General features: G+C 45.0%; 1 protein-coding gene across 2 annotated transcripts in view; it reads right to left on the bottom strand.

Moving 5' to 3' along the window:
- Window positions 1-20,032, bottom strand: part of PLCB2 (phospholipase C beta 2) — a 181,089-nt gene that overhangs the window by 57,281 nt on the left and 103,776 nt on the right. For both annotated transcript variants that reach the window (XM_073639196.1, XM_073639197.1), the window contains exons 5-8: window positions 11,956-12,035; window positions 10,226-10,279; window positions 9,688-9,763; window positions 7,597-7,697 (exon numbers count right to left, since the gene is read on the bottom strand). In XM_073639196.1, the coding sequence (XP_073495297.1) occupies window positions 7,597-7,697; window positions 9,688-9,763; window positions 10,226-10,279; window positions 11,956-12,035 (311 nt within the window). The remainder of the gene's footprint in view (window positions 1-7,596; window positions 7,698-9,687; window positions 9,764-10,225; window positions 10,280-11,955; window positions 12,036-20,032) is intronic.

Here is a 20,032-nt window from a genome sequence, read left to right as displayed (position 1 = left end):
ATGCAAATATAGGTGGTAGTACACTAGGTTTAAGCAGATGAAACATGTCAGTTACCGGCTTGATGTTCGGCCTTCTGAGCTGGACCACATAGGGAGTGTGGGTTGCCAGCTGTTTCCAGTTCCTTCAAACACGATACACGTTGTGATCCTCTCTCAGAAGTAAACAGCAATAAGAGAAGAGACCCACATTCACTTTTCCGCCCCGGGATGGTTCTAGTCCCCTCTCCCCTTGGAATTGGGTAGCTGAAACTCCAAAACCTATGAGGGATCATAACTTCTCCATGAAAGGTCAAAAGGTGGGGGATTTGGCGCCTTCGGATCCGGCCGGTACCCCATTATGCTTAGAGACCAAACATGACTTTGCTACATGGCTTCTACTATCTCCCCACCCTGGAGTGCTAGAATTGATCGAGACCCTGGCAGGCGTTCAGCCCATTCCCGACATCTCGAAAATTTAACTGGTATACAGCTATGACGTACAATAACTCCATAATCTCCTTATGAAACTCCCATCTGACTAGGGAACTTAAATGAAGCAGCTACACAGTGTGCGGCAGGGGGTCATCCTGTCAAGAGATCCTTGGTATAAGCTAAGTGGGGGTGTGAGTTTTTTCTTTTGAAGCTGATGAGTCTTGACCACCTACTGAGCCAGGTGTCCTGTTTCAGCTTCACATTTTCAAGGAGGATTGTAATCTCGGACCGGATATGATACAATTTTTCGGCATGACATTAAATCCCCCCATATTCTTCACAAAGGCTATGACTGAAAGGGACCATAAATTTATCTTTCACTCAGATACCGTAGATCTGTGTTAGTTATCTAATGTATATGGGATCATAACAGCTGTCCACTCATTTCTCTGACTACTATCTCTCTAAACTGGTGATCTCCCTCCTTGAACTGTCAAACATCTGGTCCTGGCCAACAAGCAACATCGGTTACAGGCAGCCTGCAAGGGCGTTGTGCCCTCACATCCCAAACCCACACACCAAGCCAGGACCCCCACTTTCATGTAACATGTCGGGGCGTAAGAGATTACTACCTCGCCCACGGCTACTGCCCTGTGAAATGTTACAGGCCATTCAAATGAAAATCTGACCACGTAGCACATGGAGGGGCTGAGGCCGTCAGAGCAAGAGCCATTCTTTACGAGCAGCTTGCTGTTTGGGCTCATATAGGGGGTCCCTAGCAGAGTACATCTGGACTATATCTCGGTGTATAGGTTGGAGTGAACAGAGCTGCCATAAGGTTATCCCTTCATTAATTTTGTGTACAGCTATTTAGTTCACTTGACCTCATTGCTTTACCATAGGCATATTGCGTCTAGTACCTTTGTGACATAGCTAAGTTCAATTTTCCATGCCTCTGTATTATGAAATAAGCTTTACGCCCTTGAAAATAGAAAGATTATTATCTACAGGATGTTGCATCTCCAAATTGGAATTGAAAGTGGTATGTTGGGAAGTTGAAACAACTCACAAAAGTTACTTTGCTCATTATAATGTCTATCAAAAGCCAAGAACAAAAGTATGGTTAGCTAGCGCTAAGAAGAAAAGTCACAGCAGAAAAATCATGTTCAACTCTTTGCCTATTGGTGTACAGCTGTGAACAGCCTAGATAGGCTCAGATCTCACCATGTGGTTCCTATTCTGATGGACTCGGAGCAACTAAATATTGAACGGATCTCAAAGCATGCTACATGCATGCATGCTTTACAGAAATTTGCCTAATAGCAGGTGTTAGTTACTATACAGTGGTGTGAAAAAGTGTTTGCCCCTTCCTGATTTCTTATTCTTTTGCATGTTTGTCACATTTAAATGTTTCAGATCACAAAACAAATGTAAATAATAGACAAAGATAACACAAGTAACCACAAAATTCAGTTTATAAATGAAGGTCTTTATTATTAAGGGAAAAAGAAATCCAAACCTACAGTATTCATACCCTGTGAACTTTTCCACATTTTTCTTATATAAATCTAAAAATTGTGCCTTGCATTTGTATTCAGCCCCCTGTAGTCTTAGACCCCAAAATAAAATTCTAAGTGATCAATTGCTTCCAGAAGTTACATAATTAGTAAATGTAGTCTATTTAGTCCATCTGCGTGCAATTTATTCTCAGTATAGCTACAGCTATTCTGTGAAGGCCTCAGAGGTTTGTCTGAGAACATTAGGGATCAAACAGCATCATGAAAACCAAGGAACACACCAGAGAGGTCAGGGATAAAGTTGTGGAGAAAATTAATGCAGGGTTAAGTTATAAAATATAGCTCTGAGTGTCTCACAGAACACTGTTCAATCCATCATCCAAAAATGGAAGGAGTATGGCACAAATACAAACATACAAAGACTTGGCCGTCCACCTAAACTGACATCCCAAGCAAGAAGAGCACTAATTAGAGAAGCAGCCAAGAGGCCCATGGTCACTCTGGAGGAGCTGTGGAGATCCACAGCTCAGGAGGGAGAATCTGTCCACAGAACAATTATTATTAAACTCCACAAATTTGGCCTTTATGGAAGAGTGGCAAGAAGAAAGCCATTTTTGAAAGCAAGCCATAAGAAGTCACCTTTGCAGTTTGCAAAAAGCCATTTCAGGGACACATCAAGCATGTGGAAGAAGGTGCTCTGGTCAGATGAGACCAAAGTGGAACATCTTGGGCTAAATGTACATACACAGAAAACTAACACTGCACATCATCCTGAAAACACCATCCCCACCGTCACACATGGTGGTGGCAGAATCCTGCTGTGGGGAGTATTTTCTTCATCAGGGACAGATAAGCTGGTCAGAGTTGATGGGAAGATGGATGGAGATATATACAGGGCAATCCTGGAAGAAAACTGAGACTGGGTAGTAGGTTCACCTTCCATCAGGACAACGACCCTAGACATACTGCCATAGCTACAATGGATGGTCTAGATAAAATCAAATTCATGTGTGTCAACAGCCCAGTCACAGTCTAGACCTAAACCCTATTGAGAATCTCTGGCAAGACTTGAAAATTGCTGTTTACAGATGCCTCCATCCAGTCTCACTGAGCTAGAGCTAGTGTGCATTGAATGGGCAATAATGTCACCTCAAGATGGGCAACGCTGGGAGAGAAAGACTTGCAACAGTAATTGCAGCAAAAGATGGTTCTATAAAGAATTGACTCAGGGGGGGTCAATATAAATACATGTCACAATTTTAATTTTCAGATTTATATTTTAAAATAATTAGAAAACCTTGTATCATTTCCTTTGCATTTCACAAATACTTGATACTTTGTGTTGGTATATCACATAACATTCCAATAAAATACATAAAAGTTTGTGGGTGTGACGTGAAAAAATATGGAAAAGTTCAAGGGGTATGAATACTTTTTCAAGGCACTGTACATCGGTGGTCATGCTGGCATGGACTGGACATAACTGTTGAGGCCAGTTTTGGCGGCAGTGTTTACACTAATGACGTATGGCTTGTAACCAGTGAAAGGATTGGTGGGGAGCAGAGGAGCCAAACTAGAATTTGAGGGATTTGAAAGGTGAATTTTAATTATTATATTATGTTATAGCTAAAAAAAACTTCTTTAACCCCTTCATGACACGCGCATGGCGTGTCTCATCCTTTGATGCGGGCTCTGGCACTGAGCCTGCATCTTTCCTGCCACATGATAGCTGATCTAATCAGCTGACATGTGCCCCTAGCAGCCACGAGTGTAATTGCGATCCACCCGCGGCTGTTAACAAGTTAAATGCCGCTGTCAATCTCCGACAGCAGCATTTAATACGGCCGCGCCGGAAGAACGTCACTAATCCCACCCATCGGCACCCCTGTCACATGACAACCCCGGGTCTGCAGGAGACCCCTGCGGTTATCATTGCCGGGATGCTATGAGAGCTGCCCTGTGGTCGGTGCTCATAGCAAGTGAGCATTTTTGCTACATACATCAGAGACTATTGAAGCCAAAGAAAAGTAAAAATATTTTTAAAAATATTTAAAAAATGTAAAAAAATATAAAAGTTCAAATCACCCCCTCTTTCGCCCCATTCAAAATAAAACAATAAAAAAAAATCAAATATACACATATTTGGTATTGCCACGTTCAGAATCGCCCGATCTATCAGTATAAAAAAGAATTAATTCGATCGGTAAGCAGCGCAACGAGAAAAATAATCAAAATGCCAGAATTATGTTTTTATTGGTCGCTGCAACAAACGGGCGATCAAAACATTTTATCTACCTCAAAATGGTATCAATAAAAATGTCAGCTCGGTGTGCAAAAAATAAGCCATCTCCCAGCCCCAGATCCCAAAAAATTAGAATTTTACGGGTCTCGGAAAATGGCAGCATTTTTTTTATTTTTACCAAATTTTTGATTTTTTTTTTCACCACTTAAATAAAAAAAACCTGTACATGTTTGGTGACTTCAAACTCGTAATGACCTGGAGAATCATAATGGCAGGTCAGTTTTACCATATAGTGAACATGGAAAAAAACAAAAATAATAACTATGGAATTGCACTTTTTTTGCAATTTCGCAGCACTTGGAATTTTTTTCCATTTTTTCAGTACATCATACGGTAAAACCAATGCTGCCGTTCAAGAGTACAACTCGTCCTGCAAAAAACAAGCCCTTATGTGGCCATAGTGATCAAAAATTAAAAAAGTTCTGTCTCTGGGAAGAGGAGGAGCAAAAAACAAAGCGTAAAAACTAAAAAAGGGTTAAAAACTGTTGTACTGTTGATCACATGCCTCTTGTGGCCTGGTGTTGGCTTGTTTGGCTTGAATGTGAAGCACATTTGGTTGAGTGGCATAGAACAAAATCAAGTTATTTTTAGAGATGGTTCTTTTGCAGATCCTTACAGTGCAGATCCTTACTGTGCAGCTCCTTACAGTGTAGATCCTTACAGTGCAGATCCTTACGGTGTAGATCCTTACAGTGCAGATCCTTACAGTGCAGATCCTTACAGTGTAGATCCTTACAGTGCAGCTCCTTACTGTACAGATCCTTACAGTGCAGATCCTTACTGTGCAGATCCTTACAGTGTAGCTCCTTACAGTGCAGATCCTTACAGTGTAGATCCTAACTGTGCAGATACTTACAGTGCAGCTCCTTACAGTGCAGCTCCTTACAGTGTAGATCCTTACAGTGTAGATCCTAACTGTGCAGATCCTTACAGTGCAGATCCTTACAGTGCAGATGCTTACAGTGCAGATCCTTACAGTGTAGACCCTAACAGTGCAGGTCCTTACAGTGCATATCCTTACAGTGCAGATCCTTATAGTTCAGATCCTTATAGTTCAGATCCTTACAGTTCAGATCCTTACAGTGCTGATCCTTACTGTGCAGATCCTTACTGTGCAGATGCTTACAGTGCAGATGCTTACAGTGCAGATCCTTACTGTGCAGATCCTTACTGTGCAGATGCTTACAGTGCAGATCCTTACAGTGTAGATCCTTACAGTGTAGATCCTTACAGTGCAGATCCTTACAGTGTAGATCCTTACAGTGCAGATCCTTATAGTGCAGATCCTTATAGTGCAGATCCTTACAGTTCAGATCCTTACAGTGCAGATCCTTACAGTGCAGATCCTTACTGTACAGATCCTTACAGTGCAGATCCTTACTATACAGATCCTTACAGTGCAGATCCTTACTGTACGGATCCTTACAGTGCAGATCCTTACTGTGCGGATCCTTACAGTGCAGATCCTTACAGTGCAGATCCTTACTGTACAGATCCTTACAGTGTAGATCCTTACTGTGCAGATCCTTACAGTGCAGATCCTTACAGTGCAGATCCTTATGTAGCACCCTGAGGATTCGGCTGCTACAGGGGTATTGCACCTCAAGCCAGAGGTGTGATATTCCACTCCCGGGTAAGGATGGAGTGTGGAACTGAGCTCAGTAGGCTGCATGCACTACATACATCCCATTTCCGGGGGACAGATCAATGGTACTCCCACTAGGTATATGTGCAGGTACAACAGTGTCTGTCCCTGGCTGGAGTGGGAGGGGGGTGGAACATCCCAGTAGTGTAGGGGCAGATAGGGGGAGCAGTCTGGGTAATGCTAGGAGCTCATTGGGTGCTGGTCACCTGAGCTCACACATAGAGGGAGTATATAAGGTGGGAACCATCTTAGATCAGGGTCAGACAGGCAGACAGTTACCAGTCAGTCTTTTGTAGAGGGTCAAGCAGTCCTGAAAGAAGAGAGAGAGGAGAAGAAAAGGACCCAGAGGGGAAGAAGAGGGAACCCCAAGAGCCCAAATACAATCAGAAGGGTGAAGGGTTGGCACAAGGGTACCGGATCCCAAGCTGGTGGAGGGCACTAATCCTCAGCCAGAGACCGGAGGTTGTGGGCAGGATCTGCCACGACCCCCCCACTAAATCCACTGCGAAGGCACACCGAGCATAGGGTCAGGGAACCCAGAGACAAGGGTTTTACCAACAAGAGGCCCGAGGGAGCCGGACATAAGTGGATCCCTGGTGGGGAAGGCCAGAGAAAAGGAACGTCAGAAAGGGAGCTCAGGATCACGCTCCAGAATTACCTGGGGGTTGGCCGAGTCCAAGACCTGGTGGACGCAGCACGGCTCGGGCGGTCACTCAAGGCCGGAGTGACCAGCACAACAGCAGTAAGTAAAAACCCTGAACTGCACAGCCCGACTCTGAGTCTTATTACCATCCTCACTGCACCACCACAACCACCACCCTCTACAACTGACCCCCTGAGGCTATACCCCTCCCGTTGGGGGTTATACTACCAGAAGCTGCACACACACCACCAGCCTCAGCGGACCCTGCTGCAGCGGCGGCCGTATTGACCGCAAATCAACGGGTGGCGTAGTCGACACTAAAGAACATCCAGCAACATCTGTAGGACTGCCACACACTGAGCTTGACACCCTGGGCACGGACCGGGTCACCGCCACTCGGAGACTACAACCCCCATCTGATCCGGCTCCGGGTATCCCCCAAACAACACTGGCCCAGGGGGCGCGTCACTTACTGTACAGATCCTTACAGTGTAGATCCTTACAGTGCAGATCCTTACAGTGCAGATCCTTACTGTACAGATCCTTACAGTGTAGATCCTTACTGTGCAGATCCTAACAGTGCAGATCCTTACAGTGTAGATCCTAACAGTGCAGATCCTAACAGTGCAGATCCTTACAGTGCAGATCCTTACAGTGTAGATCCTTACTGTACAGATCCTTACAGTGTAGATCCTTACAGTGTAGATCCTAACAGTGCAGATCCTAACAGTGCAGATCCTTACAGTGCAGATCCTTACAGTGTAGATCCTTACTGTACAGATCCTTACAGTGTAGATCCTTACTGTGCAGATCCTAACAGTGTAGATCCTTACAGTGCAGATCCTTACAGTGCAGATCCTAACAGTGCAGATCCTTACAGTGCAGATCCTTACAGTGTAGATCCTTACTGTACAGATCCTTACAGTGTAGATCCTTACAGTGTAGATCCTAACAGTGCAGATCCTAACAGTGCAGATTCTTACAGTGCAGATCCTCACAGCAGCGCTCCTCCCATGTGTAAATCCAGCTTTTTACTCATAGACATATACTTAGCAGGTAACTCTCTCGGAGAACTCACTAGGATGTGAAGATTTCATCTATCTCTGGCCGCGGGCAGAGCTGCATGAGGAATGTTCTGTAGACGGACTCGGGAAAATCCTCTGGATTGATGGCATCATTCTAAAAAATGGGGGAAAAAAGACGATCATAAAGGGCTGGTGTTTGTATAACAGGTCTCAGCTTCACAGACTCTTACCTATTAATGGTGGGTACCCAGATACTGGGCTTCTTTCCGGTAGGTAGAGCTATATTGCTCTCAAGTTTAGGAATAGTATTTGTGGCACATATGCAACCAAGGTACTGCTAAATTCTGAAAACCCCTGGGGACAATGATTAGCGATGGAGAGGGCAATGGCGCTGGAGCCAATGTCTCTAATGTTGGTGTGCTGTGTGTGAAGCGGGCGGGCTAACTGCCACCTCCTCTGACTATATATTGGCTGTGACAAAGAAATGGGCTGGCTTAAAGGGGCTTTCCAGGACTGATATCTTTGGCCTAGTCTTATGATAGGTCATCTATATCACATCGGCATAAGACAATGTCTACCAATCAGCTGTTTCCAGAAGTGAACAGAGTCAAGCAGCATAGTACTCTCCCTAGTGGCCTTGCTCTGGTACTGCAGCTTAACTCCCATTCACTTCAATAGAAGCTGAGCTGCAGCACCAGAGAACAGACACTACACAGTGTACGGAGCTCAGCTGTTCTGACCTTGAACACTTTTTCCATTTGGCCACTGGGGAAACTGGTGTTCAAGGCGTTGGACCCTGACTGATCTGATATTGATCTGTTGTAAGATTAATCCATCAATGTCTAAGTCTAGGAAAACCCCTTTAACCTCTTCCCGACATATGATGTACAGTTACGTCCTATGTCAGGTCCCTGATTTTGTTGTGGGCTCACAAGCTAAGTCTTCATCTTTCCCGGCAGATGATGGCTGAAATATTAAAATGAGCAGTCGGCCAGCCCCTACACCCCCAGCTCTACTCCGGTATCCACACTGTCATGTGTCGGACCTAAACTGGAGGAGAACTTGTTTGGACCCAGGACCGGAGCTTGTAGCTAAAGATCGGTGAAACATTCAAATTCCAAGTATATTAGAAAATTACAGAATTCACTAAGTTCATTTATCTAAAAAAATGTTTAGATACAAACAACCCTTTAAGAATCCACAGCTATGTTGGTAGTTTATTTTACTTTCTGACACGAAGATTTTAAATATGCAAATTGCCTCTTCAGAGAGGACTCGGACTTTATATCGCCATCTGCTGGAAGCAGCAATCCTACAAGTCACTATCGACCCCTTAACAAGTCTTGTAATGTGACTTAGGATAAAAACCAAATCAGAATCTCAATTTGCAGACACGGTGTTTCAGGGTATTGCCCCTCATCAGTGGAAAGTATGAGATCGGATTTGGCGAGGTGAGAGGCTCTGGATGGAGGTCTAAGGGGTAACGTTTCTCTTTGTGGAGAGTGACATACCGGCCTTGGTATGCCAATGTAAAAAGGCTTATTCGCAGTGCAATGCTCCTCTGGGAAACTAAATATGCAAATTAGACCATTGTCCCGAGCCTCCAATATTGCCATAGCAGATCTCATACTTTGCACTGATGAGGGGCAATATCCTGAAACACTGCACTGTGTCTTTAAACTGAGATTCTGATTTGGCCTTTATCCTAAGATATATTGCAAGTCTCGTTAAAGGGTCAATAGTGACGTGAATTAATGCTGCTTCCAATAGGTGGCGCTAGAGTTCTAGTCCTCTCCCTCTCTGAAGAGGAATTTGTATATTTAAATAGGAGGCGAATAAGCCTCCTTACCATTGGCATGCCAGGCCTGGCTTTTCACTCTCCACAAGGGAAACATTACCCCTTAGACCTCAGTCCAGAGCCTCTCACCTAGCCAAATCAGTTCTCATACGTTGCACTGACGAGGGGCAATACCCCGAAACACGTGTCTGTAAATTGAAATTCTGATTTGGCTATTATCCTAAGTCACATTGCAAGACTCGTTACCACTTAGAGAAAGATTTCAACCAATTTTATCTCAGGTTATTTTAGTTAATCACAGCTATGGAAAAAAAATGATCAAATATAACGAGGGTATAACACTCACTTTCCCCTTTGAAAGATGACAAGAGTGTAATGCTTGCTCTACTCTCTTCCTGTCGGCAGGAAACAGCTGGAAAATACTGTCCAAGAGGGAAAAAAGAACAAGATTGTAAGATAACGCAGCCAAATTTTCCGTAAATAATACCCTTGATAGTTGAGAGCTCGGTTTTTTTTTGATGTATTAGACACTTATTCAGGTTGTGATTGGAGATGTGCAATATGCAGACACTGTTGAAGTATTAATCCTAAGGGCCACGTGATGATATTCTTATATCCATTAGTAAAGTGCAATGAAAACATATGTTTTGCATATAGAATAAATCTACTTGTTGTTTATACATACACATCATTGCTTATTCTTTTACATAGGCAATCACATTTTTTGAGACATTTAGCTACATCTGACATAGCTACGAGAGATACTGATGAAAGCGGGTAAAAGTGTAGGATTCCTTTAATGCCTTTTTATATATCTACCCCCAACATGTATCTATGAGACATATACAAATTGCATTTCAAAACTTGAGAATTTGATGACTTACTTCCGTACAGGAATTTTTCCTTCTGCATTTAATTGAAGTGTGAGTTTTACGTGTCTAAAAGAGGAAAAAAAAAAAATTTACAAAATCAAGAAAACTGTTAGCGTGTACTGACTGTAAAGTCGAAACATTCACATGCAATTTATTTGATAATTGTTCATTAGCTTCCTAAATGCAAAAATGAAACCACTTTCCAAGTAGTTCTTCAATTACATTTTTAACTATTTTGCCACAGCAGATACAAAGTCATCTGAGCTCCAGAGGAATTTATCTGCTCTCACCCTTCCCCCTTCTCTCGATTTGAAAGGTAGCAGGAAGGAGCGGGTTGTATACAGTATGTAGATGGGAGAAAGTATTTACAGTCTCAGAGAGGGCAGAGAAAATATGCTATAGATAAGCAGGAAAGCACATGAAGAAGACATAAGTGTAGGATAGAAGCTGTGCCGATAGGGGAGCTAAAGAAGACAGATGCTTATGGGATACACATAGACTTCACATCCAGCCTATATTACTTGGAGAGACACTCGTGCAAGAATAAAATCTGGAACTTGGGCCAGGCTAAAAACTGCACATCAGTATTTACAGTCTCATCTAAGGCAGAGAAAATATGCTATTGATAAGCAGGAAAACTCATGAAGAAGACATAAGTGCAGGATAGAAGCTGTGCCGATACAGGAGCTAAAGAAGACAGATGCTTACGGGATACACATAAACTTCACATCCAGCCTATATTACTTGGAGAGACACTCATGCAAGAATAAAATCTGGAACTTGGGCCAGGCTAAAAACTACACATCAGTATTTACAGTCTCATCTAAGGCAGAGAAAATATGCTATTGATAAGCAGGAAAACTCATGAAGAAGACATAAGTGCAGGATAGAAGCTGTGCCGATACAGGAGCTAAAGAAGACAGATGCTTACGGGATACACATAAACTTCACATCCAGCCTATATTACTTGGAGAGACACTCATGCAAGAATAAAATCTGGAACTTGGGCCAGGCTAAAAACTACACATCAGTATTTACAGTCTCATCTAGGGCAGAGAAAATATGCTATTGATAAGCAGGAAAACTCATGAAGAAGACATAAGTGCAGGATAGAAGCTGTGCTGATAGGGGAGCTAAAGAAGACAGATGCTTATGGGATACACATAGACTTTACATCCAGCCTATATTACTTGGAGAGACACTCGTGCAAGAATAAAATCTGGAACTTGGGCCAGACTAAAAACTACACTTCAGTGGTTCTGAAAATGAATTAAGGAATGAAAGCTGCAGATGGAAACTTTGCAATTTTACTAGCGAAACAACAAACATATGTAACAGGCATTTATTTCCATGTAAAAGGTGTCCAGAGCGTTTAACTTGGGTTTGCTTGTTGTTAATCTACTGCAAATTACTGCAGGAATGTATGATTTTTGGAAAATCCGCAGTGTAAATTGATTGGGACTGCAGATTTGAAATTCCTTGTATGCCAATTTATGAATCGGATATCAATGCAAAGTTTACCCTCAGCAGCATAAAGAGTCAACGATGTGGAAAATCTGCACATTTTCGGTAACAAAATCAAGCTGTATAAAATCTGCAGTAGTTACAGCAAGTGGGAATCCGCCCAACTTTTTCAGCTTTTGGTGATTTTATGCCAGCATTAAAGTACAGGAGCTTAAAGAGAGGGGGCATTGCATAGAGCATTAGATGTCATTGTATACATCCACTTTTTTTGCACTTACATTTTCTCATAAAAGGAATAGCGAGAAGCATTGTTTACTAGAGGGTTTTTGATGATTGCCATAATATCAGTAGCCCAGTCCTGCAAAAAAAAGACCTATTATAAAACAGCAAATCCTCATTGTGCTGTAGATTACTCCTTGTACGCTAGTGGCTTTGTGTTAACTGGAATTGGTTTACTATAATACGGTCAGCCAAGTTCTGCAGTTACCTTTGGGTATTTTTTCACCTTTTTGTGCATCCAGCCTCACATAACTGAATGGGTGGTCCTATTCTTATCTGCTAAAACGACATTTCCTAGCATCACCTTACTTCTCCTCTGTGCTGCAGCCCCCCTCCCTCCCTCTCTGTGTGCTCATCACTAGGCTCCAATAAACTAAGTAAAAACTTCACCTTATGCTTCTGTGTACTCTTTTCTCCTGCCTGGTCAATTTTATCTTCTGCCATCAGCATCAGTATAGCTGTCTGAGTGTTTTTACATAATTGTTAGCTGGTTTATAGCAGGGTTCAATTCTCCTGCACTCCTCCATGACAAAGCATATAACTACTAGGCAGGGCAGAGTTGAGCTGTGTTTGTTGCCTGCTTCTGACAGATCGGTGATGTGAAACGATAAATCCTGCTCTATTCATGGATATGCAGAAGAAAATCCTCTTCCTGTTGGGAGAGAAAACAAGGCAACCGTGGAACACCAAGGAATAGTGTGGGTTCCCTAGGTGAGTATGTGTTTGTTTTTAAATTTAAGACCACCATATGCCCACTTTTGAAATAATAGAAATTAGTGTACACAATGCCGTTACGGAAGCACTCCCTTCAAAATATCCTAATTTATTGCAGTCATCATATTATACAGCACTGTGTACTTACAATTGCTCATTTTGCCTTTCTACCCAGTTATTTATTCTGTTTTCCATTAGGTCAATGACATCACGTGATTAAAAACAGACTAGCTGAATCCTTCTAAGCTCTATGTAGAAACATGACGTCTCTTTTCCCTGCATGAGTCATCAATAGAACTACAATTCTACATCAATGCTAAGTCCCTGGCAGGCGGGGAAATAGAAGAAGTAACTATGTAGAACAGCAAAATGAGAAATTTTAAGTACAGTTTCATAGTTTCTAAGGTTGAAGGTAGACTTAAGTCTATCGAACTCAACCTATAGCCTAACATGTTGATTCAGAGAAAAACAAAAACCCCTTGGGGTAGGCAGTAATAGCTCCATATTAGGGGAAAAACGCCTTTCTGATTCCACATTCGGCAATCAGACTAGTTCCCTGGATCAACATCCCATCATAGAATCTAATGCCAATAACCTGTAATATTATATTTTTCAAGAAAGGCATCCATGCCCTTCTTAAATTTTAGTAGTGAGTCACTCATTACAACATCATGCGGCAGAGAGTTCCATAGTCTCACTGCTCTTACAGTAAAGAATCCCCGTCTGTGATTATGATTAAACCTTTCCTCTAGACCAGGGGTGTCAAACTCATTTTCACCAAGGGCTGCATGAGCATTAAGGTTGCCTTCAAAGGGCCAATTGAAATTGTAAGGGCTCATGCAGATGTCTTTGCAACATGGACTGGACTATAAGAGGGCTGTCCCTGGGCAGGAGGGCTAAGAACACTGTCCCTGGACAGTAGGGCTAAGATAGCTGTCCCTCCCTGGGTAGTAGAGCTAAGAGCGCTGTTCCTGGGTGCTAGGGCTAGGAGCGCCGTCCCTGGGTAGTAGGGCAAAAAGAGCTGTTCCTGGCTAGTAGGGCAAAGAGAGCTGTCCCTGGATAGTGGGGCTAAGTGACCAGTCCTTGGTTAGCAGGGCTAAGACAGCTGTTCCTGGGTAATAGGGCCAAGAGCACTGTCCCTAAGTAGTAGGGCTAAAAGAGCTGTTCCTGGGTAGTAGGACTAAGAGAGCTGTTTTGGGTAGTAGGGCTAAGAGAGCTGTTTTGAGTAGTAGGGCTAAGCGCACTGTCCCTGTATAGTAGGGCTATGAGCACTGTACCTGGGTAGTAGGGCTAAGCGCACTGTCCCTATATAGTAGGGCTAAGAGCACTGTACCTGGGTAATAGGGCTAAGAGCGCTGTCCCTGGGTAGTAGGGCTAAGAGAGATGTCCCTGGGTAGTAGGACTAAAACAGATGCCCCTGGGTAGTAGGACTAAAAGAGATGCCCCTGGGTAGTAGGGCTAAGGGAACTGTAGCTGGTTAGTAGGGCTAAGAGAGCTGTCCATGGATAGAAGGGCTAAGAGAGCTGTTTTTGGATAGTAGGGCTAAGGAGCACTGTCCCTGGATAGTAGGACTAAGAGCACTGTAACTGGGTAATAGGGCTAAGAGAGATGTCCCTGGGCAGTAGGGCTAAGAGAGATTTCCCTTGTATTAGGGCTAAGAGAGATTTCCCTTGTATTGGGGCTAAGAGAGATGTCCCTTGTATTAGGGCTAAGAGAGATGTCCCTGGGTAGTAAAGCTAAGAGAGATGTCCCTTGTATTAGGGCTAAGAGAGATGTCCCTGGGTAGTAAAGCTAAGAGAGATGTCCATTGTATTAGAGCAAAGAGAGATGTCCCTGGGTAGTAGGGCTAAGAGAGATGTTTCTTGTATTAGGGCTAAGAGAGATGTCCCTGGGTAGTAGGGCTAAGAGAGATGTTCCTTGTATTAGGGCTAAGAGAGATGTTTCTTGTATTAGGGCTAAGAGAGATGTTTCTTGTATTAGGGCTAAGAGAGATGTCCCTGGGTAGTAGGGTTAAGAGAGATGTCCCTTGTATTAGGGCTAAGAGAGATGTCCCTGGGTAGTAAAGCTAAGAGAGATGTCCATTGTATTAGAGCAAAGAGAGATGTCCCTGGGTAGTAGGGCTAAGAGAGATGTTTCTTGTATTAGGGCTAAGAGAGATGTCCCTGGGTAGTAGGGCTAAGAGAGATGTTCCTTGTATTAGGGCTAAGAGAGATGTCCCTGGGTATTAGGGCCAAAATTCTACTCTGTATGCCCCATACGAGGTCATTAATTAATATGTTAAAAATAAGAGGTCCTAATATTGACTCCTGTTAAGTGACCCCTGGCCTAATACTAACCTCTGTTAACTGTGACCCAATCAGAATGTGTTCCATTAATAACCACCCTTTGTTTCCTATCACTGAGCCATAACCCACATACATATATTTTCCCCTATCCCCATTGTTCTCATGTTATATATCAACCTTTTGTGTGGCATTGTATCAAATGCCTTTGAGAAGTCCATATACACAACATCCACTGCGTTTCCCTGGTCCAGTCTGGTACTTATCTCCTCACAGAATCTGAACAGAATAGTTTGACATGATTGATCCCTCATAAACCCATGTTGATATTGGGTCATGAGGTTATTCTTATTGAGATACTACAGGATAGTGACGCGCCTCCAGAGCCGTGGGGTACTTGGCAGCCGGGCCTATGGATGCTGGCGGGGGATATCACGGTGGCTGGCCCAGTCCGTGGCCCAGGGCGGTCAACAAAAAGGGGATTGTTATTTGTATGGTGTTTGGGGAAGTGTTCGTGACGCCACCTGTGGTGCCTGGTAAGGATTACCAGCGCTGCGACAGTCCTCTGAGGCGGATGTTAGGGCAGCTTATGATGGAACGGCTCCCCACAGGTGGAGCGGGCCTCAGGGCAGCGTGGGGGAATGGATGGTGGTACAGGTGAGAGACGGCCAGGACGGTTCAGGGAGAAATGATAGACACTCACACTGGGGTTCGCTTCGGTACCTTTACTGGTGTAGATGCAGGTATGGTCCAGGGTACTCGGTAGGAAGGGTGCACTTCTGGACTCTCCCCAGTGAGCGGGTATAGGGCCTCCTGATCCGCTGCTTTCACTTGCTAAGCTTCTGACCTGCCTGGAGCTAGGCCTGGCTTAATTATTGTCTCTCTCTCTTGCACCTGCTGACCTGGTGGTAGGGCTTTCTCTTGGAGATCACTCTCCCTGGACGCTGGGGCCTCCGTGACTCCTAGCTCTGGTACGGTAGTCAGCGTTGGTCGACCTGGGACTTGTAGTCCTCCAGGTATCCGGTGATCCCTACTGGGTATGAAGGGGCCCTGTAGGCGCGGACCCGGTGTCCGGTGTATAGTTCGGGGTGAGCCTGGTATGCTCCTCTGCCCCCTTACCTCCTCTCTCCTCTCCTCTTTGCCGTCGGCCACACTCGGGGCCCTCAGCACTCAATTCGTGCTGTAGGCCTTGGCTCACCTAAGCACAGCAGCCAGCGTGCTGCATCTTCACTGGTCTAAGTGCCAGCACACTAACTTCTCACTACTCTCTGACTAAACTCTCAACTGAACTCAGCTGCCTGGCTCTACCCTCCATATATATATCCCTAACGGGCTCCCTCTGGTGGTCTGAGGTGGTAGGGTGGAGATGTGTGAATGTGTGAGGGCCTCTTGTGGAGAAGTCCATCCATGCACCCTACTGGGTTCTGTGGCACCTAGGCGTAGCAGGGCGCCACATTCCCCCCTAGTACAATTCAGTACTCCTGGACTGAAGCATTTTGTAACAGGTTACAACAAAAATAAAAATAACAATAATAACAACAAGTATAATAATAACAATAAAGTTACAGTATGTCCCGTAACCAGGTGTCCATTTCACCGATAAAAGAACATGAGTCACATGAGGGACCCGCCTGAAAACCCTCAACGTAGGCCCTGGGCGTGGCTACAGGGCATAAGTGATCCAGGTGCTGGACCACGTCTTCGGCCACGCCAAACGGGTTTTTGTTCAGTGGTCATGTGTTGCACACAATCAAAAAGGGGGCACTTTAATAAGTGCAACTATTTATATGGACAGTTTTTGGCTGCTCAAAGTCCTCAGCCTACAAGTCTTTATACCCTTACGGGTAACTAAACGCACATATATTGTCCAGTTCACATAATGACAGTAGGCAATACCCAACTGGGTAACTATTTACATTGAAGGTATTTCTAACTTATTCCTTATACCTGGCAGTGATCTGGCCTTTTGTACTGCGTATTGACCTACGTAGTATTGAGGTGTTGTTGATGTCTGTGTTTTCACTGTCTGCTACCCTGTCAGATCTACGTGTGGGCAAATTGTAGAACTGTCTTAACCTCTCGATGGGACTGGCAAGTACACTGGTTACTGGGCCTACTGGCTCTGCTTCTACCGGTGATCCTTCTTCTGGGGATTCTTCCTGAGCAGGCTCTTCTGGGGCACTTACAGGTCTTACTTGCTGTGGAGGGTCTTCTGGCTGTTGGTAGAAGTGTATCACAGGTATTATTACAGCTCCATCCAGTTGAGGCCAATCTGCCGGGAAATCTCCTAAGACAGTATGGAGTACATCTTCTTTGGGTTCTACAGGCACTATAAGAGGTACTTCTTCCTGTGGCTTCAACAGACCGGGGCACAACTTCAAGTGGTCTCTTGAGACTGTTGCAGTTGTCTTACCTCCATCTTTACTGATTAAACAGGTTTTTCTATTGTCGAACCTGGAATCCAACACAGTGTAAGGCTCTTTTTCTCATTGGTCGTCAAGCTTGTGGTTTCTTCTCTTTCGCTTCAGCACAACTTCTCCAGGTGCTAAGGGCTCTGCTGGTGCACTCTTGTTGTACTGTGCTTCCTGCTTATCTCTCATCCTATTTAGACTGTCTTCGACACAGGCCTGTACTCTCTTGCACTGCTTCCTGCCGAGTCGTATCCCAGTCTTCAGTGGACTTATCTGGTTCTGGCTCTACCACTCCAAGCTACAGGTCCATGGGCAACTTTCCGGGTCTTGCTCTCATGAGGTACGCTGGAGTACAATTGGTGGCACTCACAGGTATGTGATTGTACAGATCTACCAGGTCAGGTAGTTTGTCTGGCCACTGATTCCTTTCTTCGATATTGTTCATCTTTTCACATAGACCATTGGTTTGAGGGTGGTACGGCGTAGTCCGAATCTTCTTACACCCATACAGATGGCAAAACTCTGAACAGCTCGGCTTCAAAGGCAGGGCCTTGATCCGTCAGCACCTTATCCGGGTATCCATGGGGCCTGCAGAAGTATGCTTGAAACGTCCTTGCAGCAGTTTCTGCCGTCAGATCCTTGAGTAGCGATCCACCATGGTCAGGGCATAAGAGTAGCCTGACCTGCTGGGTGACAGCTTGACGTGATCCAGAGCGACGATCTCCAGGGGCTGGGTTGTCTTGATGGACTGCAAGGGTGCTTTCTGGCTGCTGTAGTCTTTTCTTCTGACGCTACAGGGTCCACAATCCCGGCACCACCTCTCTATGGAACTCCGCATTCCAACCCAATAAAACCAACTCTTCAGGAGGGTTTCCAGCTTCTTCCAGCCAAAGTGCCCTGCTTGATCGTGGTAGGCCTGCAACACCATCTGGATGTCTGTCCTGGGCACTACGATCTGCCATACCATCTCATGGGTCTTAGGGTTGACATACCTTCGGCACAGCTTCTCTCTATAGATGAACAGTCGGCTTCTCTCATTCCACAGTTGCTTGGCTTGTGGAGAAGCGTCCTTCCCCAGGGAGAAACCTTCCTGGGTTATCAGCTCTTTGATACGGCTGACAACCGGGTCGCTGTCCTGGGTCTCCTTCCAACTGTGATGAGGTAACGGGTTTAGTGTCTTACCACGATACCTCCTGGAGGTGCGCTGCTCGTGGACCATCCCATTTCTGTGGAAGGCAGGTAGCTCAACCTCCTCCAGGTCATCCACTTCTTCTTCAATGTCCAACTGGTGAGGCATTCTGGATAGGGCATCGGCGTTGGCGTTCTTGTGGCCTGCCCGGTACTTAATGGTGAACTGATAGTTTGACAGTCGGGCCATCCAACGCTGTTCCATGGCTCCCAACTTGGCTGTCTCTAGATGTGTCAAGGGGTTGTTGTCAGTATAGGCTGTGAACTTAGTGGAGGCCAGGTAGTGCTTGAATCGTTCAGTGATGGCCCAGACCAAGGCCAGGAACTCCAACTTGAAGGAGCTATAGTTTTCTGGATTCCTCTCGGTAGGACGAAGCTTCCTGGTGGCATAGGCAATCACCTTCTCTTTGCTATACTGCTTCTGGCTTAACACAGCTCCTAGTTCCTCATTGCTGGCATCGGTGTACAGCAGGAAAGTCTGGCTGTAATCAGGGTAGGCCAGGATTTCTTCACTAGTCAGGATCTCTTTCATCACTGCAAAGGACTCAGCCTGCTCTTTACCCCACTGGAAGGGGGGGGGGTTGCCTCTGTTGGACTGTCCTACCAGGAGATCTTGCAAAGGCACTGCCTTCTTGGTGTAGACCTTTACAAATCTCTGGTAATACCCGACCAGTTCCAGGAACTGACGTACCTCCTTGAGATTCTTCGGTTCCGGCCATTTCTGGATGGCAGTGACCTTCTCCGGGTCTGGTGCTACTCCTTCTGGACTGACGATGTGCCCCAGGTACTGAACCTTCTGTTTGAGCAGGTGGCACTTGGAAGATTTCAATTTCATCCCATACCGGGACAATGCTTCAAATACCTCCGCCAGGTGCTTCAAATGGTCCTCATATGTCTTGGAGTACACTATCACGTCAACCAGGTATAGCAGCACGGTCTCAAAATTACTATGTCCCAAACAGCACTCCATCAATCTCTGGAAAGTTCCAGGGGCGTTGCAGAGTCCGAACGGCATACTGTTGAACTCGCAGAGTCCCATCGGGGTAGTGAAGGCCGTCTTCTCCCGGTCCTCCTCAGCAACTGCTACTTGCCAGTACCCACTGGTGAGGTCAAGGGTAGAGAAGTAATTTGCAGACTTTAGTGCAGCCAGGGATTCCTCTATACGGGGCAAAGGGTATGCATCTTTATGTGTTATGCGGTTTACCTGTCTGTAATCTACACACATCCTCATGCTTCCATCCTTTTTCCTGATCAGGACCAGGGGAGCTGCCCAGGGGCTACAGCTATCTCTTATTACCCCTGCTTCCTTCATGTCATGCAACATTTCCTTCGCTTTCTTGTAGTGTGCTGGTGGTATGGGCCTGTAACGTTCTTTGATGGGTGGATGGTCACCTGTGGGTATATGGTGTTGTACCCCTTTAATCCTCCCAAAATCAAGTGGGTGTTTGCTGAACACCTGTTCGTATTCAAGAACCACCCTG

This window comes from Phyllobates terribilis, unplaced genomic scaffold (genome assembly GCF_046119375.1).
Source record: "Phyllobates terribilis strain yellow unplaced genomic scaffold, ASM4611937v1 Scaffold_7__3_contigs__length_470593459, whole genome shotgun sequence".
NCBI lineage: Eukaryota > Metazoa > Chordata > Amphibia > Anura > Dendrobatidae > Phyllobates > Phyllobates terribilis.
Note: the sequence above shows the minus strand (reverse complement) of the source record. Positions and strands in the feature narration are given on the sequence as shown.